This window comes from Dasypus novemcinctus, chromosome 4 (genome assembly GCF_030445035.2).
Source record: "Dasypus novemcinctus isolate mDasNov1 chromosome 4, mDasNov1.1.hap2, whole genome shotgun sequence".
In the NCBI taxonomy this organism is placed as follows: Eukaryota; Metazoa; Chordata; class Mammalia; order Cingulata; family Dasypodidae; genus Dasypus; species Dasypus novemcinctus.
The window spans coordinates 103,292,658-103,307,937 of NC_080676.1; the positions used below are offsets into that span (position 1 = coordinate 103,292,658).

General features: G+C 35.2%; 1 protein-coding gene and 1 long non-coding RNA gene across 8 annotated transcripts in view; one reads left to right on the plus strand and one right to left on the minus strand.

Annotated features, from left to right (window-relative positions):
• CMSS1 (cms1 ribosomal small subunit homolog) overlaps positions 1-15,280 on the minus strand; it is a 417,987-nt gene that overhangs the window by 9,123 nt on the left and 393,584 nt on the right. For all 7 annotated transcript variants that reach the window (XM_071214866.1, XM_071214870.1, XM_071214867.1 and 4 more), the window contains 5 exons: positions 12,008-12,079; positions 9,783-9,912; positions 7,205-7,264; positions 5,486-5,588; positions 1,302-1,362 (listed from right to left, as the gene is read on the minus strand). In XM_071214866.1, coding sequence (XP_071070967.1) covers positions 1,302-1,362; positions 5,486-5,588; positions 7,205-7,264; positions 9,783-9,912; positions 12,008-12,079 — 426 coding nt within the window. The remainder of the gene's footprint in view (positions 1-1,301; positions 1,363-5,485; positions 5,589-7,204; positions 7,265-9,782; positions 9,913-12,007; positions 12,080-15,280) is intronic.
• Positions 195-6,565, plus strand: LOC139438894 (uncharacterized). The gene is made up of 3 exons (XR_011648685.1): positions 195-301; positions 2,880-2,978; positions 6,448-6,565. It is a non-coding gene; the product is annotated as an uncharacterized lncRNA (long non-coding RNA).

A 15,280-nucleotide genomic window follows, 5' to 3' on the forward strand; every position in this document is an offset into this window, starting at 1 on the left:
ACAAAAAAAGAAAGACAATATGGCTAAAGAGATAACATCAAGAAGACATTAAATTGAGAAATGTATGTTTTTATACAACTGTGTTTTCTTATTTCTTAAATGTTTATATTTTCAATTCTTAAATGTACAAAATAAAGTAAAAAAAAAAGACATTGCTTATTTGGAGCAAGACAGACTTGGCTTTTAATAAATGCTCATCTGCTTGTTTTCTTGTTAAAAAAAAAAAAAAGGAGACACTGAACAAGCACAGAGAAGAATTTGAAAACCTGAACAGAGCTCATGGGAATGAAAGACATGACAGGTGAGATAAATAACATATTAGAGATATAAGACAGCAGACTCAAAATCATAGAAGAGAGAATAAATGATACCAAAGACAGGACAGCTGAAATTGAAGAGAGAAAAGAATGGAAAAAAATAGAGCAGGGGCTCAGGGAGTTGACCAACACTAAATGCAATAACACATATGTCATGGGAATTCCAGAAGGAGAAGAGAAGGGAAAACGGGCAGCAAGTATTTGAGAAAATAATACCCAAATTTTTCCCAGCTCTCATGAAAGAAATGAACTTACATGTCCAAGAAGTACAGTGTACCCCAATCAGACTAAATCCAAGCAGAGCTACTCTAAGACACATAACATTCAGAATGTCCAAGTCAAAGTTAAAGAGAAAATTCTGAAAGCAGCAAGGGAGTAGCAAACCATAACATACAAGGGATGCCCAGTAAGACTTAATGCAGATTTTTCATCAGAAACCATGGAAGTGAGAAGACAATGGTATGATACAATTAGGATACTGAAAGAAAAATTGCCAGCTGAGAATTCTTTAGCCAGCAAAATTTTCCTTCAAGTATGAGGGTGAGTTTAAAATATTCACAAACGAATAGAAACTAAGAGAGTTTGCGGAAAAAAAAAAAAAAGTAAAAAGGAAATGAGGGCTATTCTTGTTTAGGGTCAAGTTATATGGCAAAGAAGGTTAACACTGCGGTGAAAGAGCATCTTCATAGAAAATGGATAAACACTTGAAGAATCCAGCTTCTGTACAGGAATTTAAGAGGATGGAGGAGTGATGACTGTGGTGGAGAGAGGTGGGTTTTTAGGAAAGAGGTAGGTATATGGAAGTGGAGGAATTCAAAGAAAACCAGGATGGCTGTTAAACATGTTATGTAAGGAAGGCATCAAAGAAAATGCTCACTAAGGAAATCAGAGGATGAGGGGAAAAGCCGAGGCCCAGGATTGGCCCTTAGAAATTGTTACAGAAGTCTTTCCAACCCCCATCAGAAACCACAGGCCATTGATTACCTTTATGTGCTTTGCAAATAATTTCATAACTTTTGTGTCTCCTTTAAATGCTGTCATTGACCTGAGAAAGGAATAGATTAATGTATGAGAGAGTTCACTTATTCCAGGCAAGATGACTACTTACATAGTATGTCTTGCTTTATTGCAAAGAATATGTGCATATGTGTGGTATATAGACACATATGCAAACTTTTTTAAGATTCTGGAGTGAAAGTGGGGTGGCCTTTTATTCAGGCATATATCTCTGTTGGCCTCTAACTTTCCTTACCAGGTTAACCTTACTTGGGCTATGCTGATTACCAAAACATATGTATCTACGCTTCCCTTGTAAGACAGAATTTCTGTATTTCAGGTCTTTGGCAGATAATATATCTTCAAATAGTATAGTTGTCATAAAAAATTTGGTTTTGAGAAGTATTTTAGAGCAATGATGTCAGTCTATGTTCTGTGGAGCCCAATGACATCCATAAAGGTCTGTCTGTGACTATAGGAGGTGGGGGGAGATGGCCTTCAGTCAGAGCAGTCCCACTTTTGTCTACTTTACAAAGTGAACTTCTCTGTAAAATTTTATATATGGAAAGCATTCTGCTAAGGAAGAGAGGCGAAGGAAGGAAGGGGAAAAAAGGAAGGAGAGGAAGGAGAAAAACCACTGCCACAAATGAAGCCTGCAGAACTAGAGGTGGGATTATAAATGAAGCAATCTAGGAGGCAGGAGTGAGGACTGAGAGGAACTAGAGAGTATATGTCCTGTTACAGGGGTCAACAAGTTCAGACAGTTACTATGATGTGAGGTTATGGGCTCAACGTTACAAAACCATCTGATTTTTAGAGATGCCAGAAATCTAGATTTGTATGTGTGAAAATTATTTTAAATATTATGTATTTAAATTCTTTAGATACAATATGTTTGTAGAGTCAATTAAGTCAATTCACAACCTCTGGTCTACAGGATAGGTAATCAGTTTGGTTTCTTGGCATTCAAAATTCCACATCTATTTAGATCAATCCAGATTGGTAGCCCTGTGGGTCAGACTATGTTGGCTGGTATCTTACACAACTGTCTTTACTAACATGGCTTTGGCAGTAGGCCCCCAGCCTGCACTGAGGGATATTCCACATCAACTGCCTAATGTCTTTATTGTAGATATGATATTGAGGATGTTGCCACTACGTCACAGTGAGAAAAGGTATGATAGTTAGAGAACTTAAAAAAATTTTTTGTAAACCCAGAGAATAAAATGAATGTGGCAACTGTTTCCTAAGTGTTGGGTCACAGCTGGGGCCATCTCTGCAATTGAATAGGACCTTATGGAGGTGATTTGAGCATCAGTCCTAGCTGGCTTCATCTGATTTTCTGATTGCTATTTTTCCTTTGCTTCCATTTCACCAACTATATTATATTTGTTGCATGTGTTTCTTATGCATATCACATCAAATTCTGTCGTTTTTCCTCTCTGAAATGGTTCCCTTGTCTGTTTTGCTTGTTGTTTTTACACGTTTGTACTCCTTGTCTGTTTGTTGTTTTTGTTCATTGTTCTTTTGCTCATTGTCTGTTTTCTGGTTTTTGTTTTTTTTTAGGAGGGAAATGGGAACTGAACCCAGGACCTCCCATGTGGGAGATGGGCATTCAACTGCTTGAGCCATATCCATTTCCCTCAAATTCTGTTTTGAAATGAAGTGAGTATAAATTACACTCTTTGTAACTGATGTTTGGGGAAAGACCTAACATGGGAATACTGCTTGGGAACACTACTTTTCTTTATATATAATTTTTACATTTTGAGAAATATTATTAACCAATAGGAATATGTGAGTGTGTAATAGTGAATCATGCTATATACAAGTCCTGCTGCACTCCAGTTTTCACTTACATATAAGCTTTTTCCATAGCAAGGTTAATTGGGAAGACAATTTAGGGGAGAGATTTAATATAACACAACATTCTCAAGAGAACAAGTCTTATAAAAGTTAGAATTATTAGAATTATTCAACAGTAGTCTTTATGAATAGGGTTCGTTGTACCTTCTCCGAATTCCCCTTTTGCAAATCACCTAACCTTGAAATGGATCATAATATTACTGGGGACAGAGAAAAATACTGAGAATTGGTAAATGAAGTGTGACAACATGGTGCTTTTATGCCCCTAAAAAGGAATTTATGTACAGGAAAAGTTCTAATCAATTTGACAACTTGTTTTTAAGAGACCACCTCTTTGTCATTAGCATTTGAATGTGAAAGGAGTTCTAAGTTGGTAGTTTTGAAAGCACTGCAAAGTCAATGCAAACTCCTGTGATTTCAGGACCAGCAACCACAGCAGCCCAGAAGCATTTGGAATCTTGAAGGTCAATTATGTTTAGAACAGAGGTAGTTGAAAGAAATACTCTTTTTAGTAAAAAGTGGATATGTGATAGGATTCATTGTAAGTGCCTACATAGGGAAAGGAGGGTTTGAAGGACTACTAACAAAGCTTAACATCTCCTTTTCAAATTCATGATTAGATGAGTTCATTTAGAAAAGTTGATGTTAACTAACTACTGAGTGTCTACATTTCTACTTTATTCTATTTGACCAAGTAACTTATTTTTTCTTGACTTGGATTTTCCTTTGTTTTGTATTCTGTCAAAGCCTGGTCCTGCACCTGGCTTCTGAAGAGGGCTTATTCTGGAAAATCCCATCTTATTCTTTTGGCTCTTTGAAAGTTGAATGTTACCACTGACCCAGTAGGAGCCTTTTTTTTTTCTTTGTATAGAAACTGAAATGGTATGTGAGAGCAGTTTGTAAAGCACTGACAGCTTATCTTCAAAACATAATTTTTATATTTAAAACTTTGCTCCTTTTGGAGTTTATCTTAGTATAAGAAGTGAGATATAGATCCAACTTTATTTTTCCAGATGGTTACCCACTTGTTCCAACATCATTTATTAGTCAATCCATCTTTCCCTACTGATTCATCACTTTAGCCCTGTGCTACATTTTCATACCCTTTTGGGTCTCTTTCTGAACTTTTGATCTGAAATAGACCACTAAGCTGTCTGTCATACATGAGTCAATGTCACACTGTTTTAATTAAAGAGACTTCATATGTGCTTTTTCTTCTTTTGTTATATAATATGAGAGGGTAGTATATTCTGGTTAGAATTCTTTTTCAGAATTTACCTGGCTATTTTTTCTTGCATATTTTCTATATGAACTTAGAATTAGTTTATCTATTTGAAAAAGAATTATTTTGGGATTTTTTTCAGGAATTTGTGACATCAGTAGATTATCCTAGGGAAAAAATGACATCTCTACAATGTTGAGTCCTATTCAAGAATATAGTGCACCTTTTTGTTTCTTCAAGATCATCGATGTTCCTCATATGATGTTATGTTTTCTTTATATAGACTTTGTTAAGTTTATCCTTAGTATTTTATCTTTTCTTTAACTATTTTACTTTCATTTTATTTTATTTTACTTTTGAGGTCCTGGGGTCAGGGGTTGTATGTGGAAGCAGGCGCCAAACCAATGAGCTACAATGACTCCCCTGAGTTGTTTTTTGTTTGTTTTTTTGTTTTTAGGAGACACTGGAAACTGAGCCTGGGACTTCCCATATGGGAAGAGGTACTCAACCACTTGAGCCACATCCACTCCCCATCTTTATTTTAAATCAGATCCTTTCTTCCATTTTTTCTTCTAACTGGTTGCTGCTGGTATCATCTCCCTGCTTTTACACTTGTCCCCTACAAAATATATTCTCTACATAGCAGCCAGAGGGACTCTTTAAAATGATTATTCAGATCATGCAACTCTTCTGCTCAAAACTCTCCCAAGGGACCCATCTCAGGGCCTTCTGCATTTACTGTTCCCTCTGCCTGGAACACTCTTCTTCTAGACAGCTGTTTGGCTCTCTCCTTCACCTCATTCTAAGTTTTCATTTTCTTAGAGAAACTTTCCTTGACCACCCTTTAAAAAGTAGCCCCTGTTCTTTTCTATCCCTGTGGCATGTTTTATTTTTTTCTTTACTTAACTTCTTACTACCTGCCATTATAATGTATTTATTTGTTCATTGTCTGTCTCCCCCACTGGAATGTAAGCTCCATGAGGAGCTTTACATTACTAAATCTTCAGCACATAAAACATATTAGTTTTGCACACATCAGTTACTCAGAAAACACTTATGAAATAAAATAGATGAAGTTTCCAACCTAATGATCTCCAGGGCTCGGATGGCAGAACTGCAGATGATCAGCATCAGGACTGATTTCTTATCATTGTGGTTTTTCCGAAGTTTTACCCACTTAGGGCAGACTGGATAAAAAAGCACATAAAGTATTACTCTAAATATAACAAAATAGCACCTCCAAAGTTGATATTCTCTCTAAATGCTTCTTTGATAGGGTTTAAGCAAAATAAAATATAATGAGCATTTCTAGACCCATTCTTTGGTTATTCTAGATATTTGCTTAAAATGTAATATCACTAATAATTAAAATGTAATATCACAAAATGTATAATATGCCTAGTAGCTAAATGGGGTTAGTTTTAGAACTCAGTAAAAAAGTTTGGGATAATACATTTCAGTATTTCAATTATGTTTGGCACTTGAAGGCAAGTTGACTGAAAAGAACTCTGATTCAATAATGCTGAATTTTAAAGGGACACTCAGCATAAGATATAAAATGGAATTGACATTTAACTAATAGCAAACACTATTAACTAATAGCAAACACAACTAACTGTTAACATTGTGCTAAGCACTTTTTATCTTTTTTAGTCCTCATAATCCAGTGAGGTTGATTCTCTTATTATCTATATTTATATTTGCTGAATTTGAGGCTGAGAAAGGATAAGTAACAAGGGCACCCAGCTTAAAAGTGGTAAAATTGGTATACAAATTAGTTGGCTATGTTTTGAATTGCTTAGAGTTTGAAATAAGAATATAAGTTTGTACATCTAAACTATTTAATTGTCGGCTACACATAAATGATCACATGATATGAATAACCTACTAGTTATTCTTGGCTGCACTAATAATCAATACAAATTGAAAAGGTTAAATTAGAGTGACCTTACAATAGCCATGTTCTGAGTTCTGAGTATGTGAACAGAATTTCAGAATATCACAACTGGAATAGAGATCACATGGTCTAATTTCCTTATCTTTCAGATAACAGAATCCAACCCCAGGGAATACTCAGTGACTTGGCCCAGATCAAATAGCAAATTCCTGGAGCGCCTGAGACTAGAACACTATTCTTTGGATACCAAAAACCAAATTCCCAAACTCTGTGCAAAACCAGAATAAATATACTAGATAAAAATTAATATTCAAATACCTCTATTTAAAATCCATTTAAGAGTCATAAACTAGAATACAGGTTATGAGGAGCTGGAGTGAGGGTAGAGAATGGGGAGATAATGCTTAATTGGTTTAGAATTTCTATTTGGGGTGATGGAAAAGCTTTGGTAGTGGATGGTGGTGATGGTAGCATACTGTGAACATAATTAATAGCACTGAATTATTTATTTGCATGAAACCATACGCAAAGGGAAATTTTAGGTTGTATATATGTTACTAGAATAATTTTTTTTAAAAAAACCCCATAAAGACTTTATAATACAAAGAGTGAGCCATAATGTAAACTACGGATTATTAATAGTACAATAATAATAATATTATTTCATCAATTGTAACAAAGATACCACACTAATGCAAGGTGTTAATAATAGGGGGGTTATATGGAGGGTTTATGTTTTCTGCATACCTACATCTAAATAAATATATAAATGATCCATTTAAGATGGAAACTTTTGATTTTAAATGCAGTTCTGAAAGTTTTTGTCTTAAAGAGACAGATCTTACTTTTTTTTAATGGAATAATAACAACTTGGTAATAATTTTGAAAAAATCAGAGTTTACTTACTTTCTTTTAGGTATGATGAAAGACTGTGAGTCAAGTCATTGGCCTTGAGGAAACAGGAGTCTAGAAATATAAGAAAAATGCTTTGTAGAGAATTCTACAAACACATACAACCAAAATAAACTAAATATGAATGGTGTATTCTTGGTCAAAATTATAAAACATTCGTGAAATGGGCGCTTATTATATGTTTTAAAATGTTTTCTAGTATTTAAAATTACAGCAACAACAAATAAACTTTTAACCTTCCATTGAGCAGTCCATAATTTCTTAGAGTAGTAAAACTGACGCTTATATCAGTGTAATAATGAACATCTTTTAAACCACAGAACAGGTAACTTACAGAGACAAAGCTGAAATGGCTAACAAATCCATGAATAGATGTTCAATCTCACTATTCATGCAAATGCTTAGAAAGATGTATACTATAAATATATCAAGAACATAGGGTGAATGTAGGTGGAAGTGTAAAGTGGTATAGATATTCTGGAATGTACTTAATAAAATTAAGATATATATAACCTATAATCTAGTGATTATATTCTTAGGTAAATAATACAAAGAAATTTTTGTGTGGTTTGTAAAGGGACACACACAAGGCTATTTATTTATTGGCATTGTTTGTGAGAGTGGGGAGATGGAAGCAATATAGGTGACCGTATCTGGGAAAATGGATAAATGATATGTGGCAGATGAAAACATTGGAATACTGGGTAGCGTTTAGAAGCAACAAACCAGATGTACATAAAACCATCTATGCATACCAAAGAAGTGTTAAGTGAGGAAAGAAACAGAATGAGAGGTTCAGCATAATATAAAATTTAAAATGCACACTCATAAAACAACATGACATTTTAAAAGTAAACATATATTTAAAAGTATATATCAACACATTAGAGTGAATGATTAGAGGGAAAGGAAAATGGAGTGTGGATTGTGGAGAAATGGGAATAATACAATAAAACACAACACAATGTAATTACACATTGTACAACACAATATAACATGGTCTAGCAACTATGGATTATGAATAATTTTATGTTTCAGATGTAAAAAATGCATGATTATCTTCCTAATTCATTCTACAAGAAAAAGTTTGTCTATAAATACAGTAGAGTGCTAGAGAATAAACCATTACTAAATTAAATGAAATTCATGTTGTTACCCAGTACATATAACTCATATTATGAGTAACTGATTTCAAAGTTGCCTCCTTTCCTTTTGTGGAAACTTTGATGATCTTTCAAACTATAATTTTCCAAATCTAGACATGATCAGAATCACAGAGAGCTCTATAAAAAATGCAGATTTCTGGGATGGACTCCCTTTTGATTAGTGAGTCAGAATCCCTTTGAAGTGGGCCTGGGAATCTGTTTTCTTTTTCTTTACTTTAAAAAAAAAAAGTTCCTGGGTGATTCAGTTGCTCCTATCCTTAGGCATTTAGGAACCACTGCTTTAAACCACATTGCAGCTCTGAAGAGGAGAGCTTTGAGTCTAACTAGCCCTGAGCAACTCCTGCCTTAAAACTCTGATAAATGCCCCTGTGTATGACATTAACATGTACAGTGCATACTATTAATTGAAAAGACATGTTTCTGCCCTACAGACACAAACAACCCCAAATAAAAACCAAGTTGGATTCTTGGCAAACTTTTATTATTTATATCCACCTTATATTTATGTCCCTTCCTGAGATTGTTTCAAATAACCAATGGCATCTTCCTCCCCCTCACCTAGCATGGACTTTGTCTTTGGCTTAATCAGTGTAGTGACTGGGGCATTTTCTCCAAAAACTTTCTATGATGCTCTAGTTTTTTGTGTCTCATAATGGCCTAATTTATTAACTGAAAAAGAAAACCTATATATTTTTTACTTTAAGCATACTTCTAACATATATTTCTTCCTCCCTAAACAACCCATGCCCTCACATTCTAATCTAATTGTATTAATGAATTCTAAAATAACAGTAATATAACACAGACTCACTATGGAAATCAAATGACTCCTTAAAGATTTCTTCTGACCTTGATTCTACAATTCTAGAGATCCATGACGAGAAATCCATGATTAAAAACAACGACGACAAGGGTTAACAGTAAAACTAAGATGCTTATTAAGGCTAAAGTTCTTGTCTATAAAGGATGAGTAATCAATGTATCAAATCTATTTTTTTCAATGTATTCTTTAGGTTTAACTTGTTTCCTTAATAGGGATTCATACTCCTTGAAGTGTCTGCTTAAAAAATGCACACTCAATAATCAGCCTTTAGAATAAAATAGACAATACAATTAGAAATCTTACTATTAGATTGCACAAATACCATTTAGCATCCTAATTAAGAAATCACCCAATAATTAAAACTATTAAGTTGTGGAAAGGAGTGTTAGGACATGGAAATTATATTAAATTTATTGGTTGAGACACCTAACACCATTATTTATAGTACAGGAAAGATAAAACCAACTTTGTTCCTTGTTGTCAGGAAAACTGCTAGAAATTAATGATAGCTCCCTCCCTAATGCAAACACAAATGACTAAGTTCAGAATAGTGAAGAAGGAAAGAAAAGAAGCCTGATCATACCCGGTAGATTCAGTTCTTCTAATTCAATTACTGAATGACTGCTGCTATAATAGTCTTTCATTAGCTTCTGCAAATCTTCAGGTGTCCCTGGTTTTGGTTCTGAATTTGCAAGAACATCAGTAATTTTCTTCTAGAAAAGAGAGGAAGAAAAAAACGGAAAGATAAATTTTCAAAAAGCATTTGGCTTAGGATACTGTGATTCCTCTAGCATTTAAAATGCACATAGGTTTTGTGTTAGCTGAGTTCTAATAAATACACTTGAGAAAACTCAATAAACTCTTCTTGGACATAACCACTGCTTGGCAAAACGAACATATCTAAAATGCTCCTTATAACTCTTTGGCTCTATGACTTCTGAAAGAACTGAAATTCTTGTAGAAGTCTCCATATTATTTTCTGTTAAAAGTCAAGGAAGGGCAAAAAAAAAAAAAAAAAAGGCAAGGGGAGCATATGTGGCTCAAGTGGTTGAGTGCCTGCTTCCCATGTACAAGGTCTGGGCTTTGATCCCTGATACATCCTAAAAACAAAACAAAACAAACAAACAAATGAAAAACTAATTCTCATGGGGGGGGAGGGGAAGATGTAGCTCAGTGGATGAGCACCTGCTTTCCATGCACGAGGTCCTGGATTCAATCCCCAGACCTCCTTAAAAAAAAAAATCAAGTACTCTTGTTGCTAAGGAAACATTCTTTAAGGATTCTTTAGGACCTAGATAATTTCCTGGGAGAGTACACTTGTGAGAATTTCTTGCCTAATTCTGGTTTTTGAGGTGTTGAGGCTCAGTTTGGATTTCTGGGATTAGAGGAAAACCTGCAGAGTAATCTGAACACAGGAATCCACTGACAAGGGGATCTTTAGATCCACAATTTTCAAACTTTGGTAGACTGACAGCTTTATAGTGGTCCCATGGAAAGAAGAAATATTAAGGAAATACTTTCCAACATCTATTTTGGTTTGGACTCATTTGTGTAGCACTTAATGAATGTCTAAAATGTACTCAGAACACCCAATCATTCCATTAATTTTCATCATAAACTTCCCTTCTCACTTCCTTCTAATGTTTCATCAAAGATCCAGAAGGAGTCATTCCCCCTATCCCGACTCCCCACTTTCTCCCTGCCATCCACAATATCCTTATTTCTATATCACTGCCAAGATTGGTCATGGTTTGGTCAAACCAACTTTTAAAACATGTCATCAGTGGGCACATTTTAGCATGACCTCAGCCAAGGCTAAACCATCTAACTAGAGTTCTGACCTTAAGCCACCAAGAACTTAACACTCCTGAAGGCCATTACACAAACTATCAAAGAGAAGTTAAAGTCACTTCTTTAAGGACTTGCCAAACCTCAGCCAATCTGGCATCTGCCATCTTCCTATTTGGCCAGTTGCAAGGAAAGAAAACATATGCACACACACTCTCAGTTTTCTAAAAGCTTGCTGTTAAGTAATTGGTTTGAATCCATCTTCTTTCCTCTAATCCCAATCATATTTCCTTTGCTGACTTCAGCAGTAGACCCTTCTTGGCAGGAAGAGAATTACACTGTTGTTTTTACAACTGTGGTGGAAGGTCAAAGCTAACCATTCTTTCTCCAAGTCTGAGCCATAAGAAAGTTTGTATAGGAGCAACAGAGTCTTCCCTATGCTTGCAAGCAAGTATTAAAATGGAAGGGGAGCCTTTTGCCTTAAATTATGGTTCCAAATTGGAGTCAGCAATGCTTTATACTTATACTAATTTCACCTGCTTATTATTTTCTTTTTATTAATAGTCTAAGGGATAAGGCCTTAAAAACTGGGATGGGTGGAAAAAGAAAGGTTGGTAAATTTCTTTTCTTGGAAATCTAATCCATAATGGTTGAGTTCCAACTCACCCAAAGTCAGAGGGGCCAGAGGGCAAGACAACTCTGGGTTTCTTCTAGAATTAGAAACCCATGCCTTACTTCTAACCACAGTGAAAACACAGGGTGAGTAACAAAGAATTTTGGTGTTTCACAAGACTGAAATAGAAGTCAGAAGAATTTACTTTTAGCTTTAGCAGAAATGTTTATTACTTGTGACCTTATGAAAGTCACCAAACCTCACTGAATTTACAATTTCTGAAGCTCTAAAGTAGGAATTACAGTAATTGTCCCATTAAGCAATAAAAACAAAACAAAACAAAAAAAAACACAAGATGATGAAAACCATGAGGGGGTCACATCACTGTAAGAAATGATTAATGATACCTTTCTCTTCTTTCTGGTCTTGGTTGCATCCTCTTTCGGTTCCTTTGGTTGGATCAAGAAACATTCTTTAGGCTATAAATAAATATAAATGAGAAAACTTCATCTTAGTATGATGAGGTGTCAACTAATGGTGTGAATACCCAAATACCTTTTGCAATGTGTGTATTCTTCACATGATCTTGGTAACATTGTACAGATAGAGATGCTAGGAAATTCATTCTTGACTAATATGTAGGGGTAATGCTGAGAGAACTCGAGAAAGCCAGAAAGTGCAGATGACTTAAGCCTGGAAAATCGTTAAAAAATGAAGGTTGAAATGTATGAGTGAGTGTGTGTGTATGTCTGTTTGGGGTGGTGGAGCAAGGTAATAAAGATTAAAGACAGAGGACAGGTTTATAAAATAAAGGCAGAAATAGATGTGATTAAGATTGAGATGTGGTAAGACAGTCTTCGACTGAGATTTTTGATGAACTGGCTATGTGTGAGCCTACACTTCCAAGTCACTAGTTTATTATTTTGTATTTTTTGTTCCTTTCCTTTTTTCACTAAGCACAGAAAATCTGAAGTAGGATATATTTACTTATATTTTTATAAAGCCAGCTAGACCAAATGCCTTATCTACAGTGACTAAAAACTTAATGCTTCTGCTAATGACCTGACAATTGTCTCAGGACCATAATAATTATCCAGATTATTCAGAATAATCTATTTTGACTGTTGCTTGACCCCTGAGTACCATATGCAATTTAGTGCTATTTTTACCCTGAGATTTTTTTAAATGTAGAAAAACAGGAAATTTGTACTAAGACCTTGATTTACAAAATAGAATGTTTCAGATTCCATATTTATTAATCATTAGCAGGAATATAAAATGTTTCCTGTGCTGGACTTTTTATGTAACATTTTCAAATAAATTACCAAATAAGATATAAAATGTAAAGTGAAAACATTCTGAGTTTTCCCTAGATTAAGTTTCCATTCCAACTAGAGAGTACTTAGTTTGAACTAGTGAGCTACTAACCAAAAAGCACTCTTGTCTCTACTGTCTCTGTTTAAAATGATTACAGATGAATCTTTCTATTAAAGCTTGCAGACAGCCTGCAGATTAAGAATGACTGTGGCCTAAAGCCAGAGAGAGACATAATGCTACATAATTTCTTCAAGACAAGGGGCCAGGACAAACAGTTTCTAGACTCTGTTTCGGTTGGAAGAGTGAGATTCAAAAGTTCAGGACTAAAGTAACATGGGAATCCTGGAATTTTGGGTTCCTCTCAGTTAAAACAAAAAACCTGCAAGGAACTATTGCATCATAGCTAAAGAAGAGAAAGATATTGTGATCTCTTTTATTTAGAAAGTTAAGCTGTCTTTTGGATGCAGACACATACTGATTTGAAGCTGGTATATGCCAATTAGAAACTGCGCCAAGGCCACTAATATGTCACAGAAGCTGCCAGATGGTCATAAGTGTCCAATTATAGACCAAGCCAACATTCAGCTCATGCTCCTAAGGCAAAGACCTGGATATGATTAGCAGCTCCCTTCAGATATAATGCAGTTTCTCATCACCAGAATCAAGGTCTTGGGAAGCAGACTTAGAAACCTGTCCATTTTCTTATTTAGCAAATGGGGTTGCTCTTGAGGAGTATGTTCAATGTGCTATGCTGTATTTATACTAGGTTTGCAAAGCCAATTAACTAAAACATTACATAAGTTAAGTCTGAAAATGACCTCAGTTTTAAGGACATGGGCTCTCCAACTGTGAAAGAAAATGAAAATGTAATTCTGAATCATGCATAGGAAAAAAGAAACCTGGTTGATGAACTGATTTAGTCAGGATACTATGATAGATTTCAATGTTAGATTCAAATTCTCAGATCAATCTAAAGAAAATGCAGTATAATACTTGTTTTCTGGGACCTTAGCTGGTTGGGGGAGGGTGCTACTAAAGAAGCTACATTTATGGGCCCAATTTCCATAGAGTTAAGAAAGCTTTATGGAGAAAGCCAAATCTACATTATTGAAAATTCCTGCCTTAGCCAGCTGTCTTTATGAATGCTGATATTTAACCTCAAAGAGAGAGGTTAAGAAGACGTGGATGACTCAGGCCAGATCACTAACCACGTTTAGAAACAAATTCCAATGGTATGCATCTTTTACAGTTGGTAAGTAATGCCCTCTCTTTATAGGAAATGTAGCAATTTTGAATATGTAGTATGAAGAATCAAACTTTACAAAAATACATGAAAAAATCTTTCAAGAGAAGCAACTAAGGCATGTTCCTAATTCTTTAAAGTGTGAAAAAATATCCCTTAAGAATGGTTCTTCGGTTTAAGCATGGCAAATCAATTTCAAAATCCCACTAAACAGGTTTGAATCTATAAAGAATAAGAAATCAGGAGAGAGGAAAATAGTAGTAGCGATATTTCAACAAGTTTTTGAAAAATGGTAAGTGGATGGAAGTGATTTAGAGAGAAACCTAATACCTGAATTTCTGGAAAGGTAAAGTTAGCAATAAGTGAGTCTGTTTGACCTGCTGGACTCTGAAAAGGTCCAGAACTTGGGGCATAAGGTGCTACAGAAAGTACAGAAGGGCTGAAAGGAAAGAGGGCAGTTGAAAGTTAATAGTTAGAATGATTAGCCCCACCCCTGACACTCCAGGTAGCCAGGTAATGATTCCATTACTGTTTCCTCTCTCCTTGCCCTTCCTGGAAGCAGACTGGAGGTTTGTTCTTTGAAAAGAGTGAACCTGAGAGGACCAAGAAATTAGATATGGGGGAGACAGGACAGAGGTTGAGGCTCATCTCTATTTCCTGCCCCTGTTTCAGAATGTCTGGAACCAAGTTTACATATCGCAAGCAGAAACTAGTAACTTCTTCTCTGGAAAATGGAATGGCCTAAGAGAAATGCCACAAAAGAGTGACATATAGGAATCACATAGTAAAAATCTAGCTTGTTATCCATCACCCTACCATGGACTCCACTTATCAACAAACCCCACTTATGCACAAACATTCAATCAACTTTTTAGTGTATCTCCAATGTGAACAGATAGCTATGATGCAATTGATCTTTGCATCTAAGTACATCTAAGGAAAGCCCCCAACATAAAAGCAAAAGACCAAAGCAAGCAAACAGCAATGACAAAGAAACCTGGAGTAAAGAGGGACAATACTTCAAAACAATATCCTAAGGGAGAAAAGGGAAGTTTTTGCATCCATCAGCCAAGAAACACGCTATAAAAAGATTAATCAGAAAACATTTAAATATTAAAAA